This window comes from Clavelina lepadiformis, chromosome 1 (assembly GCF_947623445.1).
Source record: "Clavelina lepadiformis chromosome 1, kaClaLepa1.1, whole genome shotgun sequence".
Classification (NCBI taxonomy): domain Eukaryota; kingdom Metazoa; phylum Chordata; class Ascidiacea; order Aplousobranchia; family Clavelinidae; genus Clavelina; species Clavelina lepadiformis.
The window spans coordinates 12,425,374-12,451,411 of record NC_135240.1 but is presented as its reverse complement, the minus strand read 5'-3'; the positions used below and the strand labels follow the sequence as shown (position 1 = coordinate 12,451,411).

Below are 26,038 nucleotides of genomic sequence, written 5' to 3'. Positions count from 1 at the left end.
AACTGATGACGAGCTACGTTACATAAATTACCACCCGCTTCGTCAAGGATTAGCCCATAGGAAAGGGAAAAAAGATTGCACGGATTACCCATTCGTATGGGCTAAAAAGAATATTTCCATCTCTTAAAATAATTGTTGGAAGGCTAATCGTGTTGGTATGAGTAATCCAACCGAGCGATAGGTCGAATAAGTAATCCAGTCGAACTGCTGTGGCTGGTCATCGTACGGTACGATTGGATGGCTTAGGCTACTGTTAGGCTACTGTTGAAGACTACTGAGATCTATACCGGTATGTATGGATAAGGTTTGTATAGTGATTGATGCACGTTGGAATGCCTTGCACAAACTATAAACGGATCTTACTAAAAATCTGAAAAGGCTGAAATGAACAAAATAGCCTAGTTTTCGATTTCAGTTCTTTCATGCGTTTGGTGTGTCTGGCATTAACGCTGCTTAATTGGTCCTGTTTCGTAGACAAGATATAGGTTATCTACCTCGGGCTTCTAGGCACTGGAATAGCTGCATGCTTACTTACTGAATGTAGAATCCAAGCAAGTTCTAAAGACTGCTTAATTGTTGCACAGTGCAATGCACAATGGTGTTTGAACTGGCAATCCAGCCAACGATAGACCGGTACTCTAGTAGCCAAAAGTCACTTTTTCGGGTTTGCAGTGCTCATGCAATGTATTAAATTGAATTGTGGTAATTGCATGGTGCTTTTATTCAGCATCAGGTTGAAATAGTTTTGCCTTCAAGCTGGTCTGATTGCATCAATTATATACACGTGGCATACCACTGCTGTGGCATAAGGTCAAAGCGTTTCACAGCAATCAACATGATTTTCTTTATTTGGCGGCTAGGATAGAAGTATAACTTCATATGTCATTTTAGTTCGCTTCCATTAACCTTTGTGGTAATCTTTAATTGCTCCAGCCCCACTTATCTGGCTAGCTCTCAAGCAAGTTTGGAATGATACACATATGTTTTTTATTGCTTGAATTTAGGTATGTTTATCAGAAGCACTGAACTGGAGCAAGCATTGGTAATACCCCAAGGGCATAACAATGGTAGTGCTACTGGATAGTGAACACTGCCTAATTGCCAGCTCTAACCATTCGGCTACAAAGCTGGCTACTACTCAACATTGCTGCTTTCTTACATAACGAGCTTGCAGAGTACAGTGATCTTGTGTGATTGTCAGAGAACTTCGAAATCCTGAGTGGAGTGAATGAGCAACTTAACGTTGTAGTATTCCAAAAAGGAAATCCATCTGATATGCAGATCATAAGCAAAAGGCAATCATTTAATTTGTCTTGACTTTCAACAAACGAAGGTTTCAATCGTTCTCAAAGAGTGCTATTTGTCGATTATATGCATTCATGAGTTTGCAGATTATTACAAATTAAAAATGATAATAAACGGCCTCTAGAAAATAAATGTCTTGTGTAAAAATATCCCTGTTTTACCATCAGCCTGCTTCCTCTGAGCAAGATGTTATTTGGCAACACAAACTAGATGTTTGAGCTTGAGTCAAGTAACAACTGGGTAATGCTGCCATCCAAAAATTGATGACTATGTATTCCATGGGGAACGTGGGGATACAATAGCTGGATATGTTGTAATCTTTATTTTGCAATCTTCTTTGTGCTACGTTCACAAGTTACAATGTTTGCCATTCCCTATTTTTACAGGGTTGAGCAGAAACAACCATCTCCAGATAGCAGGCAATTAAGTCCCCCACACCATCCTTAGCAGTGTAGAGCCAGTGAGCAATGGGTATCTTGATTTTATTTATCCGGCTTGCTTTTTTGCTGAGGCAAATAGTTTCGGGAGGAGCAATCAGAGTGGCTCCGTTTCATAATGTGCAAGGTAAGGAGTGACTCTATCGCACTGAAGCCCAGCAGGTTCAATGCTCACAAAAACAGAAAAATTGTCATGCTGTGGGGTCCTATAGGTCTACATCCAGTCACAGGACGCTGTTTACTATAACAGTGTAGATTTGGTGCCCAATGCCCATTAGTCATTTTTTGACCAAAGATTTAAATTTTCTGCAAGGTGTCACAAGGTGAGCTGTTGATGTTAGCTTTAAGCTCACGTTTTGCTACCTTGGTGTTAGGGTAAATGGATGCTAACACTCATTGGTAGCTTTATTCTCCAATTTTGGATATATGCATTGGCCAAGGGTCAGCTCACTGTTTCCCAATTTTTGGCCGAGTACCCGATCTCTTGGTGGGTCGTTATTTAAGTTCACTCACCACTTGGCTCAACTGTGATGGGTAATTAATAATAATTATTTATCTCGATTCATTAAGAACAATTAGTCTATTGGCAAAGATGCTGTCATTATCACAGTCATGTGTCATGAGGCAAGGTCCATATCTGCCGGGGACTCGCTCAGCATACATAACTTGCTCTGTTGACATTGTTTGCGCTTACTCAGTCATGTGAGTCACAGCAAGAATGCTGATATACTTCAAGACCTTCTATGGTAAACAAGCCACTAAGCGATACTGTGTAGTTCGTACCGCACTACACATCAGGGATGTTTTCAAACGTACCCAAAAAGGACAGGCATCAACGCAGACATTTGGGAAGTGCTTGTTGATATGCAGATCATGCTGTTAGTAGTGGCATCAAGTGAGATTAGGAGAAAATAATTTAAATTGAGACAACAAAACATAGTGACCAACCAGCAGTCAGAGTAAGTCAGAGCACACGCTGTGGCAAAAACTGCTGTCCGAGAATTTTTCTGCTGATCGATGTAAGATGCTGCGCTTAGCGAAATTGATTACTTTTGAATGTGCTTCATTGCTTTTTAACTTAAGACAAAAGAAGGTTTTGTTAGATTATGCAGAGTTTTTTTGATGGTAATAATTATTGTCAACAGTAGAATATTTTGATTTGATTTCGTATTTTAAATTCTTAAATTAAAACTATTTAAATTTTTTAATTTGTTTGGAATGCAACATTATCCACCACCAAACATTGTTTGCCAGCTGAAATCTTCTGTTTGATGCACATTGTGAATGACTGAAACTTGGCTATTTTGGGAGAAACTTCACTTGGAAGTAAATACATAATGCATGAAGTTGTTTAATTTGGAAACGTTTCATGTGTACCCCTTTACTGACCTTTGTTGTTGTTGTACCAACTTTACCCTAGTTTGGGACCATGAAATTCTGAAGCCTGTCTTGACTTTTTTATTATCTGTTTTACATATTCTTCAAATTATTTCAAAATATACCACTACCTCCGACTAAAAAGTGTCAGTAAGATTTGTTCTACCTTTCCAAGAGAATGTTTAGAGTTATTACTGAAATGTGTACTTTGGCTCTAGTGCTCTTGATTTGAATCTTAGTCCATGCGAAAGCAACCATCTCAAGTGGCTGCCATCAAAATTACGACAAATAAAAGGTTGTTGTTGTCTAAACGATTGCTTTTCTGCGAGGATTGAAAACAGCACTTCATTTTGGTGTAACGTTTTCAAAATAAAACTCAATTTCTTCCTGAAGCCACCTACTTTGTATGCTTTTCAGACCAAACATTTCAATTAAGAAAGTTACGATTAGCAAAGTTTTTGAAGGGCACCGGTTACTACAATATATATGATATAATGGATTTTAGTTAAAACATCCTCTTAAAAGTGCTTGTAAACAACAAGTGCTTGTAAACAACTTGCCACCTCTTAAAAGCCATCCACTTTGAACAGTAATGTTGGCAATTTATTCTCAACTGCATTCAAGAATGGCCTATTTAAACAAAAATCTGGTCAAAGAAGTTGTGCAGATAAATGGCTATTTACTCCGAAAAACAATCGCTTATTACAAACAAATATCAAGTATATTGATTTGGAACATTTGTCATTTCATGTCACAGCTACTATCGCTTATATTTTTACATTTTTATAGCATCAATGCCCATAACTTGGTTTTGCTGAGACAGACAATGACCTCACAGATTAAGTGTTTAATTCACATCAAAGTATGTGCATATAAGCTATTAGCCTAAAGAACATTGTGATATTGTAATACTATAGTGCTGTAGGAAAAGACTTACGTGTACCATATACATAAAAGGGTTGGCCAAACTTCTTGATAATCTTTGAAGCCTTTATGATTTGAAAAGGAGTTGCAGTTGAAATATGGCGCTTACTGTTGATTACCAAGCACCAAGAAAATCATATCTGTGCACAGTAAATTTTTGACATCTGTAAGACTTTAGTGTTGAGCGTTTGCTTTTATTGCAACATGTGCCCTAAGTTATATTATTTATTAGGATGACTATCTTTATGTGTGTATGTTCTATTCTTAATTCATATTGAGTGGTGATTACTTCTTACAAAACTAATTTTTATCCAAACAGTTTAGTTTATTGCATGTTTTAATTTTTGTAAAATTGTTAAAATTTTGTCGTACTATTTGCTCTTTTCTGAGTAACATGGCAAGCACTAGAAGATCTCGGTTAGTTCTTCATGTATAATAGCTAACTTATATGTATATATCTGTTGTATATTTAATTCGATCTTTGGTCATAAATAAGTAATTGTTAGTATGGCATTTTTTTCATGTCACTCTGTTTATTTGCATACAAGTCACTAAAAGTGTTAATAAAACGCTATTCTAAATTGCCGTCCAGATGGACGTAAGATATTTCGTGTAGATACAGACAACCTGTATTTTCAATTTAAAAAAAAATATTTTTGTGTCTCACTTATTAATAATTTGATTTGCATTGTTCAGTAAGGACATTTCACAAAGCCAACGGGATATGCTTATATCTTTGTGGGAAACAAAAGGTATGAGAACTGCAAAGTCAGAGCACCTCAATGAAGCAACCATTAATACTGGTTTAAGTAAAAACCAAATCAAGGTGATTCATCGTAGATTAAAGTTTTATTTGCCATAATTCATACTTGCTGTAGTTATCAGCTCTTTCAGTATTACCGCAAGCTGTAGAACTGCACTCCCTGCTTTACAAACAAGTTACAGTTCATTACTGTAACTCTATGCTGTAATTTCCGCTTGAAGTAGGCTATTATGATAGAACTCTGGTTGAAAGATGCCATTACGTACTTTAAGTTCAAAGATTGCAACAGTTGTCTTCGCCAAAATAATCTTGTTGGCTGACAAAAAGCTCCGTTCCTTGTCCGGGACAACTCTCCAACTTAAAGTAGTTATTGCATGTTTATTGCATGATCTTACAAAATGATTAAAGTTTGTCCCTTTCTCAGATCTCTTGTATGATGGTATGTTAAACTGCCACTACTAAATACTTTTGACGCTTGTTTACTAGCGTTTTGCCAACTGCTGTGTTTTAGCGCTGGATTTACAATTACAATGCATCGATAAGGCCAAGGGTTCAAAAAGTTAAACCTTTTCGAAAACGAAGATTCACAGGCTACAATCTATTTTGTTCTTCCATTAAGAAACAGAATATTGGTATTTTTAATACAGTTGCATGATTTCTTCCCAAATTTTCAAGGGAGAAGCTTCTAGACAGCATCACATGTGTTTCATTTAAGATATGTACAAGGTCTGATATTCTGGCTGGTTTGCTTAATTGATCGCTTGCTTCATTGAGTCATTAGCATTATGTCGTTAAATGCACAAATGTAGTTCTCACTGAAAATAATTTTCATTGTTTTTCACCTGATAAATTGCATTCATTGATTTCATGCTTACTGTGTTCGTTACTAAATTTGCATGTAGTAATTTTTTTTTCTCGGTTTGATTGTGAAACTTGTGTCACAGTGTTAGTTCGATTAGTGAAGAGCATGATACATAATGAATGATGCATGACTTGAAGTGCATGCTATTTGTGACCTCACATGATACGTGTGTAATGAATTTCCAAAAATGTGTTTACTGTTATGTTGGTTATTAGAAAGCCTTAGATATCGAAGATGTTAACATTGATTGACGCTGTTAAATCTTAAGAGGTGTAAGCTTCTACTCAACTTCAAAATTTACATAAATGAAGGTTTCACTATGTTAACAGCTGAACAATGAAAGTACTAGTTTAGACAAGTTATCAAAGTGTTTTGCATGAAGTAAGGTCTTGCCTGTTTTCAGTGTTTCTTACTTTCAATTTATGTTCATTTTTTTATAAAGCTTTCAAATGTTCTGTACTAATTTTTAATTGCTGTTTTTCAAGATTTCAAACTCTGGGGTAGCAGGTGGAGAGAACTTTTGAAGCAAACAAAACAAGTTTGGAAAGAGAAAGCAAAGACCTTCAATTCTGAAAGTTCCATGCCACCAAATGAAATGGATGGAAATATGAAAAAAAAAACTTAGACAAAATGCCATTGCTCGAATAATTCAAGCTGTATGTTGCTGTTCATATTATACTATGGTGTAACCGTGCTGTACACGAAACAAAGGTAACTTGTTCCTGTTTTAGTGTGGTGAACTTGAGGAAATTGGTGTGGCCGTTGGTGGAATGGCATTTGTTAACGATACATTCAATGCATTTGGAAGCAGAGATGTAAGGCCATATTTCTTGGAGCCAAGTGTTCAAAGTGGCTTTATTGAGATATTACATTGCGGAAAAGGTAATTTTATGTAATTTACTGTGATATTTCTAAACATTTGCAAGAACATGATTAACTACAGTTACATTTACTGCAAGCATATATTAAAAGGAACTTTTATAGCACTTATTTTTTAACTTTAATTCATTGAAGATTTTTTTTGCATATGAACCTGAATGATATTAGTGTCATCATGAATCATGTTAATCATAAAGTATGAAAAAATTTTCATTAGAAGTAACGTATGCTATATATTTGTATACAGCTTGCAGTACTTCAAGACAAAAAAACACCGAATTGCAAATGAAAGTTCGAAAAATTTTTAATAAGAAATATTGTAAGTCTTTTTATGCCAACAAATTGTCTTTCTTTAGCCTAACGGTGTGAAATAAAAAATTTTATTATTAGTGTTGCGTATTTTTCCAAGCAATAGAATGTAATACAATAGAATTGATGCTAATTGTTTCATCTTAATTATATTAAGTTGTGTTTGTGCATGCCTTGGTATCTTTGCTCTGGTGCTTCACAGGTGAGACAATGCACAAATCCAATGGACGTATGCCGTATGCTAAAATTAACGAGTTCAGCATCACTGGAATGCCTTGTGGAATCCCCTTTCGAAATCCCGGCAGTTATGGTCCAGTCGATTGCCAGAAAATTATAGATGAGCAAGAAAATATTATAATTATGAAAAGGGGGTAAGTGATGGGATTTCTGTAATCTTTGCATGCATAAAAGGATTACATTGCAAATTTTACGCTGTGCGCTTTCTGTTATACTTGTTGCTCTTTATAGTAATTTGGAGCTGGCAGAAAACAATTTAGTTCTTTTGGTGACAACGGAAGAATGTGAAAATGAGGAACATTTGCACTTTGCTGAACCAACACATAGAACAGTAGATTGGTAATTTGTTCGTGATTCAGTGTTATATGTATAACGAGTAAAAATTCCCGTATTTTACGGACCATAAGGCGCACTTTAAATCCTTTTTTCTCCTCATAGATTGATCGTGCGCCTTATAAGCCGGTGCGCCTTATAAGCCGGTGCGCCTAATGTATGGATCATAATGCGTATGCGCATGCTCACAACGTATTTTAATGAGCTTTATACGGTAACACATGTGCCTTATAGCCATATGCCCTTATAGTCCGATACGCCTTATGTATGAACAAAAAACTAATCAAAGCAATTTATTGACAATGCGCCTTATAGCCCGGTGCGCCTTATGGTCCGTAAAATACAGTACATCATTTGCCAGTTTCGTTTTGGTAATGTTTGTTATTTTTACATTGCCGTACAACGGTGCAATGATTTCTTCTGACCAACCTATTGTGCTAATATACTGTACAGTATATAATTATATCACACACGTATTGGTGAGCGGATAGTTACTTTTCGCTAATTTTCCTTATTTGTACAGTTAGATTTGTAGTGTGCCTCTTTTATAGTCTTTTATTATTAACGTAAGCTGCGATCATTCATTCCATTTTAGCACCTCATCCTTTATTTATGTCCGCATTTTCGTCATTGTATAAAGTTAACATTCGTTAAAATTGTTTGTTGTTTTTTTACTTATTTCACCGTCTTCAATATTTTCGTAATTTTGCTTTTCACTTTTTGACTGCGCTTTCGGAAAATATACTGTGCTGAATCAAAGCATTTTTAGTGATAATGACTCACTGCTGTATTTTGGTACATTGATTTTCTATTAAGGCTTAATTTAACATTAACGTTTAACTTAATTTAACAAAATTTCATAGTAATATGGGGGTTCAATATCACTTTTCGTGACACTTTCACTAAAAAATAGTTGCAATATGTGCAAAACTTTGATATGTAGCCTAAACGAGTCACACTTGCGATTACGTTAAAAGTCAATGACGTGACGAATACAAATGGACGTAACATGATAAGAGGTTTCTTTGATAAGTTGATCGCATGCTAATTTTGATGTGGCCACATTAAAAACAGAAGATCGTGATGTTAACTTCAAAATGTTACTCACACCTTTTTAGGAAGGTTAAATTAACCACTTTAAAAAGGACGCAACCTAACAATGAAAATTCTATGCAAGATAAGTTGAAAGCTCTTATCTCTTATTGACGTGTGGGTCGAACACATTTCATCGTAATAATCTCTTCTGTCGTATGATATGATATTATTGAAGAGGTAGGCGAGCTCAATCGCTGCAAGGCTATAAAATTCAAGTTTGTCATAAATATCTCCAACAATATCATGTCGGAATTTGAAATGCGTATTAACACTCAACATGCGTTTATAAAAGTAGCCTATAACCCTTTTGTTGTATGACATTTTGATCCTCTTTCGGGTTCACATGGTAAAACAAGATCAATAAAACGCATTTTTAGATCTTTTTGCCGGTTTTGCCAACTATTAAAATTATGAATAAGTTTAACGAAAAGAAAATTTTCTCAAATGGTTAGTTTTTTTTTATTAAATCTGTATTTTAATAAAATATCAAAAGAGAAACCTTGGCAAGACTTACAACCTACTGTTATTATTTATTGCATCGCTTCAGCAATTATAACTTTAAAACTTAGTGACACACCACGTCACGTCCTTTACCACCGTTCTTTTCTCTTGACGCTGTAGATACCGCTTCTAGTAAAGCAGCCCCTTCGGTCTTGCAGAGACCCAATCCCAAGAAGCTAGCGCTGTGGACAGACCTATAAGCTCAATACTATCAATACTGCTCACAGTGTCTTGAACAATTTCGCTGGCCGGTCAGCTTACTCAATACGCCCGCGCTTTTTCTCATCCAACACATTCGCCACGCAACTGACTGAATGCGGTGTGGCGTTTGGATATCATCAAATTATAATTGACACTTTTAAAAGGCGGTTTTTGCATTCTCTCTGGCTGGAATTAAGTAAATGTTAAAACAGACGTATTTATCGTGTTAATCTCTTATTCAAACAAGAAATTCAGAACCGACATATTTAACGCAGATTGAAGTGTTTCAAATAGCATTGTTTTCACGGCGTAAAGTTTGAGTGTACTTGAAAACGTTCAGATAACGTACAATGCGACACGTGGTTTATGGTAGCAAGGTATTGTTCTAGTATCTTTAATCACAATCGTGGTTTCAAACCAATATGTGATATAGTAAGTGTGTCAAGTGGTTTTTCTGTACTGGTGTAAAATCGATTTGAATTCTTTGTGATGAAAAGCTTAGAATAACATGGACACATGTACACGTGTGATAGCAGTTAATTTGGCACTACCTCATTGGTCAATATTTTAGTATATAAAACAAGTGTTGGATTTAAATGGCTCTCTTGGAAATTCTCTCTTCTCTGAGTTATTTCCCTTGTTCTGCTAAATTGAAGTTATTACTGAATTACTATGAAAGTGGGATCATGGTGTAAATATTGCTAATTCGATACAACTTATTCGGACAATATAACAACTAAACTTTATGAAGTTGGTGTTGATTTAAGAAGCAATAAATAAGACAGTAAAAAGCAACGGAGTCAAGATAACTAGCTCGGAGTCAACAGTTAGACTTGGCTTAGGCCAGTCTAGAATCCACACACCATATTCCCATAGCGGAATACACGAAAAGAGGGACCAAACTTGTTGGAAAAGAAGTGTCTGACCTTTAGAGGTTAGAAACCCCTGATGGCGAAAACATCTCTGGCCATTTCTCTCCAAATGACTTCGCTGCTGTGCTCCATCAAACAAAGCCAAGCAAGGTTCTGGGTCACAAAATTTCAAGAGCTTTTATCATCGTGATTTAGGGCCCGAAGAGTTGTTGCCCCTGTCTCTTTTGTGTGTCCTCTTGAAAGTCCGCAAACGCTTGGTCTACCCCTGCGTCGAACCCATAATCGACAACTTCTCCCCTGGCTGAATTCCAGGTCACCCTTATGATCCAGAACATCGCGAAAAGCTTCGGGATTAACAAAAAGGCTGGTGCTGTACTTCATAAACTTACAGCTGCCTATGATACAGTATGGCACCGAAGCTTTGCCTGCAAGCCGCTGCGTCTACTCCCAGACAAAACAGGTACATAATCCGTATAACCATGGAGCTAGTTTACAAACGGAGAAGTATCTTCACCCCAGGTCACAATAAGCGAAACAAGCTATGACGCCTTAAAGACGGGATCCCACAAGGATCGATGGCACTCCTTCTTAAACATCTACGCGCTCTTCTGTCCAGTCCCCAAATAAGTCGGAATAATAGTTCGCTCACGTTTTGTCGAACTCGAACAGTTGGCTCACGTTTTGTCGACAACTTGAGTCACTACGCAAGAAACGAATATCCCGGATCGCTTTGGAAAGACAAATGATACCTTTTGCTCGGGCACTAGGCTGCTACTCTCCGTAAAAAAGCGATGGTTTTACTTTACTCCATCGCTGAGTAGCTTACTGCACTTGTGTCTGGTGTCGCATCACACAACCACCAAGTACACATTGTCATAAACGGTATTTTGCATACTACGATGTTTAACGTACTGGATGTCTGGGTGCCATATCATTGAAAAACCTTCTCTTCCTTGCGGTCAGCAAGTTGCCGGCATCCAACCTCCTGTGCTTTCACTCTTTTCCACTCAGCTTGATGGGCTGAATAACAACTGGATCACACGACGACAAATACTACTTTTTTTGTTATTTACTAGGTGAAGATTTTGACACGGAAATGAAAATTTTCCATGATTGTAGCTCTAAGAGAATAAAACAGCATTGAAATATTGAATAAACAAATTAGGCATGGTTAATCGCAACAATTTAAAAAAAAATTCATTTTTTGTGCGGACTGTTTTAAGAAAAATTGTGCATTTTTCTTTCATTAAAGAAACCAACGCCAATTATTATAAGCCTTAGCCTGTATCTAATTAAAAAAAGTTATACCGGTAACATTTTTGCTTTGGCCAGCAAAAGTATAGACTAATAAGAAGTTTGTTGATCCCACGCACGTTTATAATTGAAAGTTAAACAAGTAAGCTTACAGCGAAAGAGTGACAAAATACAGAGTGTACTAAATTTTGCATGCTTATTTACTGGACAGTTTCATCGAAATTGGAGAATGCTTGAACTCTGAGGGTTTGATGTGTTCTGGCAACAGAAGCGGGGTCTTAATCCCTAAAATGCTGTTTCTTATAACCGAGTTCTATTTTAACCGTCCATGTGCCTATCAACAACGAGCACGTTCTGTAAGTTTCCTAAAATCTTATTTGGTACAGTATCACCGTGAAACGCATGGTGTGTTGGGTAGCCGTCGTTAACCTTTCACCGTTATAGCACAAAGGGTCAAGGTCTTTCCACGTTTTAGGTCGACGTGCATTGCTCCTTTTTGCAATCATCGTACTCTTCCTTTCCGACAATTAAAGGCGAAATATTTGATAGACTGCCTACTGCCTAGGAAACGTTTCTGAGGCAAAACAAACATATGGCAAGTATATATGTAATGAACGTTTAATAACTGAAATGCGTACAAAAAAATGGAAACAAATGCAGTTAAACGTAATTTTGTGGCATAACTGACTCAAGGACACGGGTTAAAACTAATTAGTTTAAGCTTCATCTTCGTTATCTGAACCTTCGCTTTCCGAGCCAAATTCAGTTAAAATGTGTTGAAGCTCAGATAAATTTATTGGTGATTCACTTTCATCATCTTCTTTCTCCATTGGGTCCAATTTTGCCATATCGGAAGTGCCTAGCTTCTCATTGAGCAGAGGTGTATTTGCTTGAAAAGGTACTGTGCCCTTAATGTCATTTATAAAAGAAAGAAGTTCGATCTCTGCTTGCAACTGATGGGTAACCACATATGGTTCCACAACCTCACAGCCTTCTACAAGATTAGACACTATGTTTATTTGCTTTTGATAGAAGTTCATCACACTTGTCATATCTTCTTTTAAATGACACATTTCTTCTTTGCACCTTTCCCGAATGCAATGTTGTTCCTTGATTTTTTTTTCAATAAAACCAGGTACGTTTTTAACTGGCCCAGACCCGACAACCATTTCAAAAGTTATGCTTTTCATTTCATTTTGTGGAACATTCTGGTATTTATTATACATAGTAATCTGATGACGAATGTTGTTGTTAACCTTCCTGATGCTTCGCACTAGTCGTTGAACAATTGTTTGACCAGCTGAAAAATCATCATGTACAAACTTGAAAATAACAGAACAGTAGCTTTATCGATAATGTAACCCCATGCATAGTGCATGCACAAATTACCTGGGTATTTTTGAATCAAAGTAGATAAAAATTTTCTTTCGATATTTAATTTATAAATGTTCTCCAAAATTTCTGCTCTTTTTTTCTTCACAGCACTTGACAAATATTTAAGCATCATATCATCTTTTACATCCCAACGAATCAATATACCGTTTTCTACTTCAACTTTGGAAAGATGACTGTCAAGTCTACAAAACAACGCATACAATATGTAAAATAGAAGAACATGCAATACATCGATGAAGAAAGCATATATCATGTCCTGGCAAACAATACTCTTGGCAATTGAACTCCCATATACTGCATTTTCACCATCATTGTGTGGGTTTTAACTTTATCACAGTAAATTTGGTGGATACACTGTTGTTACTGTTTTATAAGCTTTTCTAATGGTTTCTGATGTTGCAGCAGTGGGAAGTAACAATATTCGTTTATGTCTGGGGAATTATTGTAGTAACTCAATTTAACATTGATATGTCCTTCAGCTTACTTAGCAATTTGGTCAACTTTTCCAGAAAGTATTTCAGACGTTATTTCCTTGGTCAAATCTTCAACTTCTTCTCTACAAATTAACAAAATTATATAGTTTCCTATACAATTATACAAAATTCTATTCCTAAAGGATTCAGTACTTAAATTTGTATGTTCAACAGTTTCGCAATTTTCACTTTTGCAATACAACCCACAAACAGTAACTAGCATGAATTTTATACACCACAAAATTGTATTGAAAAATGTATCATTCAGAAAACATTTAGTCAACTCACTTCAACCAGTAGTATTCTTGAAGTTTAAGTGAGTATTCTTCTACCCAAGAAAAAGATGCCATTTCTGCAGAAGAATACGGCTCTGGTTGCAGAGCTATTGCTTTTAATTGATGTTGTGTTAATGTTCCTGTAAGGTTTATTGTATAATGTTATACTCTCATTTCTGAAAATAAATAACATGGAATATAATAATTCAAATAGATGATACAAATACAAATATACAAAGACACATAATCATACATACCACCAGGGTAAGAAGCTGCCATAGCTTCTAATTCACTCTTGGCCAATTCCATTTTGCAGCTAGCTCTCTTCAGCTTGTTCATCAATGCATAACCTTTGAAACAGAGCTTAAAGCTTGTCATATTTATTTTAGTTATTTAGTGCATGTTTGAAAGCTGAAGAAAAAGAAAACCTAAATCATGCAAGTTTACTTAATTGCGTGAAGATATCTTAAGTCAATCTGGACCAAATCACAAACAAGGCTTACCCAATTTTTTTTTGATCTTGCGCCCATAAAGAATCAAGCCATCGGTAAGCAAATCAGTACGATGTTCCGGTTTCATCTCTTTTGAGATTTTGTTAAATCCACGAAGGTATGCCCATAATCGCTCCACAGTTTCACCATCCGTAAGTCCAAACCCGTCCAGGAACCTTGGGTTGAATTGTTTCTAAATTTTAAACAGAACAAAAAAACTGAGAGATAATTATCTCATTACACTTGAATACATCATTATATAAAGATTTTGTCATACAGACAACAAGTTTTTCAAAATTAGACCTTAATATTTTCGGTGAATTTCTTGTGCTCAGTGTAATAAAACTAAAAGACTTTGACCTAACAGTTGTACAATATATAGGTATAAAATATCATGTTTACCTGACAAGAGAAAATATGGCCATATGAATGAAAAACAGGTACTGCAAATGTTATTTTATTAAGAATTGCAAAGTTTTTTCGGACCTAAATAATGAAATCATATTGGAATCCAGAAAGAAAATCACAAAATCTTAATTATTATTTAAACATAAATGCAGTATTTTATGTAAGCAAAAATGATTAACTAACTTGCACATACAGCATCGTCTGCAGTATGCACTAACATTAAGAACACTAATGACATGCAATCAATGACCCAGGAGTAGATTGCTTACAAATAAAATATGTTTCGAAAAATGGGTTGTATACCTATAATTTAAACGTATATCAATGTTGCCATACTAACACAATATCATGTGTAAATTCTTAAAGGTATACCTGAAGATGAACTTTCAGTTTGCAAGCTATGTCATAGAAAACTCTTATTTTATTTTCGTTTCTTTACAGAAGTTTTTCAATAGCTAAAACTGCATATGCTAGCCTGCAACAGAATCAGTTTTAAAAACATTGTTTACAAATACTAATACACAAATTCTACATATATACCGTAGTAATACACCTTCCACAAAACAACTAAAGCAAGAATGTACACTTTACCTTTCACCATGTTTTAAGTCAAAAAACATTGTCGGAAACTCATGTTTACAACAAACACCAAATACACCTTTGATAGCCAGTTTACTGCTTTTAGATTTCGATCTAATGATGTTGCCTGCTTGAAAGTCATTGCAATTTTTGGACTAAAAATAATGATTCTAATTAATGCATAAGTATGCAGCATTTATTCTTATAAATATGCATGAAATTCCTTGAAATGTATAATAGGACCATAACAATATGATTGGAAATCAATTGTTGAAGTTATGTACTTGATTTAATATTTTTAATGCATTTTGGTACATACTGTTAAGAAATAACTTACAGCCGAGCCATATTTGTTTTCATCATAGGTGTCTACAAAGCTGTCGACTTCGTTTTGGTTTAAAAAAAAAGATTGTTTGTGGTGAGGATCACAGCTTCTACTCCCGGACAAAATTCTTCTCACCAAACCAAAATTTGCATCTAAGCAATATGTCCGCATACCTTCAGGATTCTACCAACAAAACGCAGTTAAAGCCAAGCATTTACACTCGATCACAGAGGCCTGGGAACTTTCAATCACACTTCTTAGCTTTACCCCTTCACATGCTGGACACAGGGTACCCGTATCTATATCATCAGAAGAGACCAAACCATGCAGATGTTGCAGCTTATAGACATGGTGTCTATATGCCTCAACCACTTCTTGTAGCAAAACTCTTGACAAAGACTTTACCTAAAACAAAAAAAACAAGAAACATCCACAGGTTGTTTCGGATTTTCTTAGAAATACAAAACACTAAAAAGTGCTAACCCCTGCTGTATATCCAGGTACTCGCAAAAATCTATTTTCAAGAGCATGGCAAAATCCTTCAGTGGAAAGATGTTTTTCGAGACACAAGGCTCGAAAGTATTCCAATAGGTCAATGGATACTGCTAGTTTAGGCTTTTTGGGCGAACAGGTCCACAGATTTAATCTTAACAGAGTTTCAGGCTCACTCTCACAATAGCAAAATTGTACAGAAACCACATTTTCAAAACCTAAAATGCAAACTTTGCCAATGAACAAGAAAACAATGGATGAAAGAATGGCAGAGATGATTTATAATAAATGCAAAGGAATAAAAAAAATTATACCTTTGTAATCAACCACTGTAATGTGTCGAGTGTAACTTGACTGACATTCATGACCATCAAATCTCTTCAAAAGTCGTATCGGAGTGACCATTTTGCAAAACATGTTACCCTGTAAAGTGTAAATAATACCATTAACAATGTGTTACAAGTAATATGTTGACTAAAATTGCAAGAGCATGTTTGGATATTTTAACTAAGTGATATTGGTACATACACAAGAAATACAGGAATAGTTCTGTAAAAAAACTAAGTCTGTTTTAATCAACGATTTTAACATGGGTAGAAGCTTACCGCTTAATTTTGTTTTCCTATGTGGTCAAATACCACAACAACACATTTTTTTGATTTCGTGTAACATGGCTTCTACACTGAAATATTTAGGCTGTCTCAAAAAGCAATCATTTACAACCTTATCTTACTCCAACTGTCTTCTGTGATACATTGTGAGCAGAAGCAGCTAAACTTTAACGAAGAACTGCAAAACGTTTTCCCTAAATATATGCTTAACTTAAAATCTCCTTCACCACTTTAATTCTATAATTTCATCATGCCTGGATGCTTCACTTTGTTGCACAGAATTTTTTGTTCCAGATTTGTCTGAATAACTGCCTATCATTGATATAATTGATGACATTGAGCGATTTGAAACAACTTACAGCTAAAAAAAGAACAAGCACAAACATCATTCTCCAGCTGCCAGTCTTGCTATTACTGATTTGGCAGAGACCTGGAGATGTTTGAGCATTTAAAAAAGTTTTATTAGTAAGTAGTAGTGGTATAATGGAAGGGCTTTGAAAAATGTGTTGGAGGGGAATCTTTTGAAGGCCATGAAATAAAATGTGTCATACATATGGCACCAGTATTGTCTTTTACTTTTTATACTTCAGATACATTTTTGACACATTTTGCATTTCTCAGCTGTGAAAATGTTTTTAACAATATTGTAAACAGAGATCTAAGTTCAACATTATTCGATACATTCCGGTAAAAATGTAGGAATAATTGCAAAGATACTTGGTTTACAGTATTAACCCAAACAGTTTTTACATTCTACTGCACAAAAAGCAACTATGACATTGTTGTCTAGACCAGTTTAAAGAAATGTAAGCTACTGTTTCTTTTCCTCTAATATTCTGCCAGTGACAACTTTTTCTTGTGGTAATTAATTAAAGGTATGATAAATTATTTTATGTAGACGAATGTATTTAACTTATTATATATATACATTTGAAATAATTATTGTTGATTATCAACAGACAAATTAATAAACATTTCTTAAGACTGCCTACAGCACTAAAATGTTTACAAACATTAATGGCCTTTTATATCCAGATAAATGAGTGGTCTTTTTGTGAATAACCTTTACAAAAATAAAGATATTTGTATATAATTATTAATTACCATCCATATGTCTGGCAAATGATACCAAACAAAAGAATGACAGTTATCCCAGCACTGACGACAGTAATATACATTTGGCCCACAATCTCCACAACGAATTATGTTGGCAACTTCTTCAAAGCATACACAGCAAGTACGTCGCTCAGGAGAATAGAGGGTTATGGACAACTTAAACAACTTTTCTTCAACTAATCGCCAATCTGAAGACAGCTTCTCTCTTCTGATTTTGTAATTTAAATTTTCTTCCAACTCTGTGATAACATGAAAATTAAAATGCAGTATTCAATATGACTGTTAAGTGATTATTTTCAGAAAAAATGTAGCATAAAAATGTGAAATATATTGTAAATCTCCTTATATTATTTCTTTCATTCACCTCCACAAGAACTGTTAACATTACTAGTGCTTGGTATTTCAGGATTTGTAGCAGTTAGATCACCTTCCACAGAACCTCTTGTAACTATGTGACTGTTTGCATTGGGTTTCAACGCTGGACCAAATGTTTTGCCAAAGAGGTAAACGGGTCGTTTTCTTTTTTTGGGTTCTTTTACCCAATATCGAAACTTAGCTTTTGTAATTCCCTATGCAATGGAAAAGATATATCAATATATTGATTACTCTAACCACTATTATTGCTGCCCCATGTAGAAAAAATAACAGGACTACCCTGATTTAGATTAACAAATTCTTGGTATTAACGCTTGAAATTGGTATGAAAAGAAACTAATTACTATCTTATTAGCTATCCCATTTAAACAGACGTTAGATAAAAAACGTAAAAAACATAGTAAAATATAGTAAATGTACTTACTCCTTTTATTTTTCCCATTTCTTGACACGTAGGTCAAGTTTCCATTTGCAGTAAACATACAGGCAAATTCTTGTGTTATAGATATTTTTGTCTAACAATTACAACAATAAATTCAATCCTACAAAGAGGGAGGGGTTATGTAAGAGTGTGCAATATTCATTTCAAAGTTAGATCACTACTAACTCAGTTAGATTTTGTAGTGTAATTTAAATCAGCTGGGAAGCCTATATCTGAAAATAAAGCTAAAAAGAATACATTCAAATGTATATATAAAATATACTGCATATGATTGCACAAAAGTTGAGAATACCTGGTCTCAATAGCTGTCTCAGTTAAGAAAAAATTATGATCCTATGTCATGATTCATAATTTACAATACAGTGTTGCAGATTATAATTATTATTTAATGTAACTATATTAGCGAGTTTTTCAAGTACTGTATGTATAAATTACCAAACTTACCGGTGATACGAATAAACAAGGCATTAACATGGAGGTACATACCATAGTGTAGTCTATTGTTTATGATACCTGCATACCATTGCAGCGACTTGCTTGCCCAGACAATTTGATATGATATATGCCACAAACACAAGGTATACATATCTCAGCAATATATTTAATACTTGAAAGTTCTAATCAGTGAGATGTGAGTCATCCACATCTATTTGGGTCTGTTTAGCCAGTGGCAGTAGCCTACAATATATACTCATAAACAAGAAAACGTTTTCGTGCAAATAATTTTTGTTCATAAAAGGATTGCATAGGTTAGTAATAGCCCATTGGTTAAGATCTGCTCATGTAGACCAACAATATATAGTAAAAATTGAGTAAAATTCTATCTGCTTATGAAGTAAGTAACATGGAATTCTAACATTTTAAATTAAATTTAAGCAATTTAAGGTAAGTTAAGTCTTACACCACACTTTCTACTACGGTAACCAGCAAATATTTACAAGGTTCATTTCATTACAATTGGGTACACAGGGCCTGGAGAATGAACTATGCAAGACTCACAGGAGCTCAACCTGCTGACCCATGATGTTTAATCTAGCCCTTGAAATCCTGTGCCGGTAACAAAAGTCTGTGTGATGTGTGGAAGACCTTGATTTTCAAACAGTTAGTACTTATAAATTAGCTCCTGCACAAAATGCCAGCTCAAAGATGTAGCAGTTAAAGCACCTGGCTCAGCTTGCTACCGCTCGTAGTTAGCTATTTCAAATTCACTATACAGTTTCAAATTCGAGAAATACAATATAAAAAATTCAAATAAAAAAGTTGAAACTTAGACAAAAACAAGTTCAGTTACTAAACTCTAGTCACGCTGCGCAAAGATAAAGGTTGTGATTCTGTAACGAAAAAGTTGATTATTCTGTCTAACGCTGTAACCGTTAAGTTGAAAAATTACAATGCATGCAATCAATGTTATATTCACAACTACCCAACTGTGAACCGTAAATACTGAGAAGCAAACCTTCCACGTGACAGACTAGCCAAACTGCCATTTTTCATATTTGTATTTTCTTACTTCGGCTACTGGCACCTAGTGAAATAAGTGTCTATTTCAAGACCCAAGTAGACTAGCAAAATACAAATAGCGTAAGCTGTAACCGACTAGGCATGTACAGTTGTAGTTTTTTTCTGAATTTAGAATCTGACCACACTGAAATCATTGCACCTTTCAACGAGATCTTAGAAGTGCAAGATGGCTGAAACTAGAATGACTAGGTGGAGGATGAGTAGGGGTGGGGTGGGGTACACTTTGCAATTTGGTTGGCAAAATCTAGAAACTGTGGCCTGTGTTTGCAAGAGGTAGTGTCTACATGTGAAATATTCGGGTGCAGCAAGCATAGTCTTTAAAAACCTTGATTGTGTAGTTGCCACGCATTCCACAATGGGTATAACTGGCAGTCGGTGAGATAGATGTCACCCAAATTGCAAAGTTAGGCAAGGAAGCACCCAATATTGTTTTTCATAAACGTTAATGTCGCATATTGGGCTTGGCAGCTTTCGGTGAATGTTCATACTTAATGATGGGGAAAAAAGCTCCAAACTCAATTACTCAGCAGTCCGGGATGCTTACCACTACTAGCTGACAATCATCATGATAGATGCAATATTTAATATTCTACTGAAGTGTGTTTCAAAGTTAGTTATAGGGCATATAGGCCTTCTTGCAAACATTTTAGTGTGTCGGTGCAGTACTGGAATACTGGTAGCCTGTACTATAGGCCTAGACTATATACCTATATAATCTGTAGGCATAAGTCATTTCATTACAAAGGACATTATGTAGGCTATAGGCCAATACAGGGTCCTGTATTTCAACTACCGCCAATTGTTTTAGGTCTATGTAGGCCAAGCAACCTAGCTTATATGCGGGATGACACTATTTATTACACTGTAGATGCAATGAAGTCACTGTAAATTCACGTATGCTGTCTGTTTTCTACACAGCTACCAGCAATGTGACGTGCCCAAATGGATTACCTCATTCGAACACGATTAGCCTTACAACAATTATTTTAAGAGATGGAAATATTCTTTTTAGCCCATACGAATGGGTAATCCATGCAATCTTTTTTCCCTTTCCTATGGGCTAATCCTTGACGAATGGGGTGAAATTACATTACATTCTGTCTTAATGGGAATCACCGTTTTGGAATTAGGAACTTTTTAAAACTTAAACAACATCAAAAAACAAATTAAGTTAATATTACGCATTAAGTGTGTTCTGTTTTATACTGTTTTCTCAATTGAGTTCGTAGGAAAGAATATTACATATTAATGTTTATTAAAGATGACAAGATTGGTTTTACTTGGGGGAGCCCCTTAAACGTTATTAAAACAGCATGTTTATATATGTAGACAAATTACAGGTTGGCCTATAGACGCTTCTTGCGAATGTATAATTAAACAGGTGTTGTATTAAGACTACGACGGAAAGTGTCTGGACCATGGCCATCTTCAATATTGTTAAAGAGTTGCACAGGATCATTCGTGGAGCAATAGGGACGACTATAATGGTAGCAGTTTCGCCAACTTATCTTCTGATACATACCACGTAAGTAGCCTAGATTCAAGTCAGTTTAAGGCCCTGAGCTGATTGGACCGCTTGCTTCTATATAGACCCGGTGTGCATTCTCGCGTCTTTGAACACACGAATTCCAGTCGAAAACTGCCGTACTTTGTAGTCGGAGGTGCAACCGTATTGAAACCATGGCAACTGCAAATTCACCTTCTTGTTCTGTTTTCTTTTTGTTTAGATGACAAAGAACACAGTGTCTCCTTTTTTTAGAGACTGAAAATGGCATAGCAAGTCTTTGGCGTACTCGTTATGTATATACAACTCATCTTCAGCGAATGCATCACACGGAATGCACCCTTGAACTGAGTATCTCATTAAGGAGTTGGCCAATACCAAAAACTGCCATAAAAGTCTTGTTTGTTGAATTATGCAACAAGTTTACTAAAAAACTGATTACTTGAAAAATCCTCCATTAGGTTAAAAAATCCTCCTGAAATTTTACATGTCAATTTACAGTAGTATGCTCTGGACTAATATTCCATAAAATACCATCAAAAAAACATGATTCGAACTTTTTTAACAGGGACTCAAAATGGACACCAGAATTTTTGGCGTAACAAACCCAATTTTAGCTACTTTCATCGCGATTTTTAGCCTAATTCTGCACACGACCTAGGACATTCAAGCATGAACTGCTATTGTAATTCACAGGCTAGAAAACAACATCAACCATTCTGCCTTTTGGTTGGTCTAAACAGCGTTTTTAAATCCCTACGTAAGAGTACAACAAAATCATTGTGATTCTAGTTTTATCCTGTTCAAAAGCTTCTTAAACTGCACTTTTTCTGCTCGAACTGGTTGTTGTTGTATGATGTACAGTGCATAAAGTCGCCTGGTGAAAATTGAGATCTAGTAACAGCTTACTGTCTTCTTAAGCTATGCGCTTCACCAATTTTTCTTTAAATACAACAAGTGATAACTTTAAATGTCCATTGCTACTACTATTTTCCCATTTTACCCTCATAACATCTCCATCTCTTGCTTTACGCAACCAGCTCCTACCAAACCTTTTATTGTTGTTGAGGCTTTTGCTTATGAGTGATAGTCAAGCGCATTGTATATGGTTCCTGCTGGCATAAAGTTGGCAGTAAGCTTGGTGGCAGACAAAGTTCTTTGATTCCATTATGGATTGTGATGTGCACTTTGTGTGGAACTACCATACAATATTTCTAAGTTTGCCAAATACAAATAATTTTGTGATATACTAGAAAAAGACCTGTGTAATTTTTTGTAGCATGTTTTATAAAACGTGTCAGCGATATTGCATTGAATTTTATGTTTAAAAACATAGACCACAACATGCACTTAAGGTAAATTTTCTCCAAATGATCTAAATGTGGCCATGTAACTTATACTTAGTTTTGCGCACACTTTCATAGCAAGTGCAGGTGTTTAAATGAGCATATGCAAGTGTATTACAGTGTGCAAGTCTGAAGTTTTCTTGACATTATCTCATATTATCGTGACCAGCATGGTACTAACAAAGTCTAGCTTAACAATATCAGTTAGGCAAAATCATTTCTTCTACAATAAGAAACTTTGGTTGGTGACTGGTGATCTTATTCCCATGTTTGTTAGCTCTATGATCTGGTGAAGTTAGTTAACCATGTAATCTCTTGTTTTTTTATCACTGTACTTCAACATCACCAGTTGTTTTCATAAATAATTGTTTTCTTCAGTTGGAGACTTATATCCCTTCCTCTTCCATGGAAATATTTTTATAAAGGCGATGATTTTCTTTGGGGTTCATATCAAAAAGTAATTATATTCTTCTTCGAACACACCACAGGTTAGTATTGTACATATGAATGCCTCAACTGGTTACTTGTTTGGTATTTAGCTGGGGATTTAGTTGGATGATGCAACTTGGTTGCTGGGCATGTGGTAATGAAAATGAATACACTGTTTGCTACTATTGTAATGCTCTTAAACAAGGTAAAAATGACACTTGCTCTTAATAAGTGGTTCTGGTGAACAAAAAATCGGAACAATACTTCGTAATCATAAAAAGTGTGTATTTTTAGAAAATTGCACTAAGACCAGTTCGTAGTAATTGTAATGATCATCTTAGCGTTTTCTGACACTTCAAAACCAATAACATATTGGTATTTTTATGCTTATCAGTTGTCGTATATCATTTGATCGGCCATTCTCTTGGTTACTGTTAGCTGCATATACTTATATTAACTTTTTGGATTTGATAGATAAGATTTGGATTAAAATTGCATTTGATTAAATCCAACTTTTTTGAAGTCTACCTCTGGTTTAAATCTGCTGGTTTTAAATATCTTGCTTTTTTCATTCTGAGCATGAACATTTCAATACCTTTCCCTATGAATGCAGGCCAGATTCCTATTTTGATCAGCAATTACCTAATTGCCCTGATGATGATGAAACTTAGTTGCACAGCTTGCTCAGTAGTTAAAGAAAATATAAATCAGTAACATAGCATGGGATTCTATATGCATTTTAACTTGTAATGAAAATTTAGGCGCTGAAATTTTTATATCTGGAGATATTCCCAAAGAGAAAGAAAATGTGATTTTAATTTGCAATCATCAGTGCACTATGGACTGGATTGTCACTGATGTACTCTCAATAAGGTAACTTAGTGCTAAAATGACATCATATCATATTTATTGGTGTGAATATGTCATGTCATGAATGTCATTTGCAGATTTGTGCAATTTCAAATCGTTCAAATTGCAGGACTGCAGCCTGATTGACGAAATAACAAATTTGCAAAAATTAAAACCAATTTATTCACTTAGTTCAAAATATATATATGTAATTAAAATAAATTTCAAAAATTAGCACGAAGTAATGAAAGATAGTGGTCGTAATATACTATTGGTTGGCATTTGTTACTATTTAGGCAAAACATGGTTGGAAATTTGCGATATGTGTTTAAAGACAGTATCAAATACATGCCGCTATATGGATACGTTTTTGGTGTTCATGGAGGAGTCTTTGTGAGAAGAGATGGGCTGTACAATGAAAGAAATATGAAAAAGGTTTTGAATGGTCTTATTCAAAGGTATTACTGTGATGCATGCCAAAGAAATAGTTAAAATGAAAAAATGGGTTCATGCATTATCCCAGTAGTTAACTTAGAAACATTTAAAACATTGTCGACGGGGGTCTGGTAATATAACACTTAAATTTCAACTTACAGCGAAGTGGACATGTATTTTGTGATTTTTCCGGAAGGAACCCGGTTTTCCGAAAAGAGGGAAAAACTGCTGCAAAAAAGTCAAGCATATGCGATTGAAAATGATTTGCGACCACTTAATCAGGTTGAATTAATCAAAAATTCAACATGCAAACTACGTTTGTTTGTTAACGGTTGCTGCTCCTACACTTTTTAATACAGGTTCTTACGCCACGCATTAAAGCATTTCATTGCGCAATAACCTCCATGAGAAAATACGTGGATGCTGTTTATGATGCAACCATTATTTATGACGAAAAGGATAGACCTAAAACAGGTAGCTTGTACTTCTGAAATACAACTTTAGGCTGAAAATATTGCCTGATATGGACTTCGTTACCTTCTATTTTAATACTTAGTTCCTCGTTACGTAAATGTTTCTACAAGTGGGTGAGGCATATAGATGTGAACTTAATGTACACAGGATTTTTGTTTTCTGTTGGGTAACGATGTAGCACAAGTGTGTGAATTATTTCCATAAATATCTTATTTGTTTGTACTGCATTAATTTGTTTAACATTACATTTGCAGCCAGTGTGAGGCCTTCCGCACCTAATATGTGGAGATTTTTGGTCAGTAGTTCACCACAAATTTATATCCGTTTTGATCGAATTGTAATGGATAAAATCCCTTGTTCGTCGCAAAAAACAACGATGTCATGGCTCCATTCACGTTTCGAACGAAAGAATTCCTTGCTATGCCGCCATTTTTCTATTGAAGAACTGAAAGAAGAAGAAGATTGCATTGCCGGTGTTGTAACAAAATATCGGCGTCAGATTGACGATGGTGAAGATCTTCGTGACGGCACACTTTCCACCTTGTCTATCACGCACACCCTGCCATCAGCTTTCTTTTATATCACTGCCACCGCTGCTCTTTGGTGCCATTCCATGGGGAGAAAAATTTACGTGGGCGCGTTACTAGGAGGATCAATCGCCACTGTTACGTATGCAAAAGCTTTTTTTTAGAACAGTATTTATTGACTTCAGAATACACACCAAGTGCTACAAAAGTAGCGGCTATTTTAAAAAAGTGTAACATGTCTTAAACTTAAGATGTAGTTTGCATACGTACTTTGATATTTTGAAGGGTTGTTTTCTATTCCGGTAATACACTAATTGTAATGCATTCGTGGACCTTATTGCAACCACATCAAACATATTTATAAATTCATGCTATATGATACGTTAAAAAAAGTTACTTTATGAAATTAGTTCTTTCGTTTGAACGACTTTATTGTCTCTAAAGTTATGCCGTCCTTATTTTGAAATACTGTACTAACCAGTTTTGACATTTAAAGGTATTGTATGTTAGTTATTGTCTAGTTGTTGCACTATAATGTGCTTATATTCTTATACAAATGCTCGTAACCGTTAAAAATGATAATACAATAAAGTCTTTTTGCACAGCTAAGTTGTACCAGACA

At 35.3% G+C, this 26,038-nt stretch overlaps 3 protein-coding genes across 11 annotated transcripts; 2 read left to right on the top strand and 1 right to left on the bottom strand.

Moving 5' to 3' along the window:
• Positions 1–49: 49 nt before the first annotated feature.
• Positions 50–8,185, top strand: LOC143446605 (uncharacterized). 8 transcript variants are annotated; one of them, XM_076946370.1, is made up of 7 exons: positions 50–289; positions 4,740–4,869; positions 6,154–6,324; positions 6,400–6,550; positions 6,795–6,866; positions 7,059–7,227; positions 7,325–8,185. In XM_076946370.1, the coding sequence occupies exons 4-7, from the start codon at positions 6,439–6,441 to the stop codon at positions 7,434–7,436; spliced, it is 465 nt and encodes a 154-aa protein (XP_076802485.1). In that variant the 5' UTR covers positions 50–289; positions 4,740–4,869; positions 6,154–6,324; positions 6,400–6,438; the 3' UTR covers positions 7,437–8,185. The 8 variants fall into 8 exon arrangements, with proteins under 8 accessions (XP_076802485.1, XP_076802494.1, XP_076802470.1 ...); XM_076946338.1 differs by lacking the exon at positions 50–289 and adding an exon at positions 3,118–4,460; XM_076946347.1 differs by lacking the exon at positions 50–289 and adding an exon at positions 3,118–4,460 and having other exon boundaries at positions 5,318–6,324.
• Positions 8,186–11,949: 3,764 nt separating this feature from the next.
• LOC143450874 (uncharacterized) lies at positions 11,950–18,464 on the bottom strand. 2 transcript variants are annotated; one of them, XM_076951620.1, is made up of 10 exons: positions 18,314–18,464; positions 17,879–18,083; positions 17,503–17,753; positions 16,102–16,210; positions 15,779–16,005; positions 15,563–15,700; positions 15,308–15,478; positions 14,983–15,125; positions 14,764–14,866; positions 14,386–14,469 (listed from the first exon to the last, which is right to left on the bottom strand). In XM_076951620.1, the coding sequence occupies exons 1-9, from the start codon at positions 18,329–18,331 to the stop codon at positions 14,827–14,829; spliced, it is 1,302 nt and encodes a 433-aa protein (XP_076807735.1). In that variant the 5' UTR covers positions 18,332–18,464; the 3' UTR covers positions 14,386–14,469; positions 14,764–14,826. The 2 variants fall into 2 exon arrangements, with proteins under 2 accessions (XP_076807744.1, XP_076807735.1); XM_076951629.1 differs by lacking the exons at positions 14,983–15,125; positions 15,308–15,478; positions 15,563–15,700; ... (3 more) ...; positions 17,879–18,083; positions 18,314–18,464 and adding exons at positions 11,950–12,649; positions 12,739–12,926; positions 13,229–13,300; ... (1 more) ...; positions 13,750–13,842; positions 13,996–14,176 and having other exon boundaries at positions 14,764–14,975.
• Positions 18,465–21,163: 2,699 nt separating this feature from the next.
• LOC143461201 (1-acyl-sn-glycerol-3-phosphate acyltransferase epsilon-like) lies at positions 21,164–26,030 on the top strand. Its single transcript, XM_076959033.1, has 7 exons — positions 21,164–21,377; positions 23,081–23,190; positions 23,893–24,004; positions 24,277–24,438; positions 24,577–24,697; positions 24,775–24,889; positions 25,144–26,030. The coding sequence occupies exons 1-7, from the start codon at positions 21,271–21,273 to the stop codon at positions 25,578–25,580; spliced, it is 1,164 nt and encodes a 387-aa protein (XP_076815148.1). The 5' UTR covers positions 21,164–21,270; the 3' UTR covers positions 25,581–26,030.
• Positions 26,031–26,038: the final 8 nt, after the last annotated feature.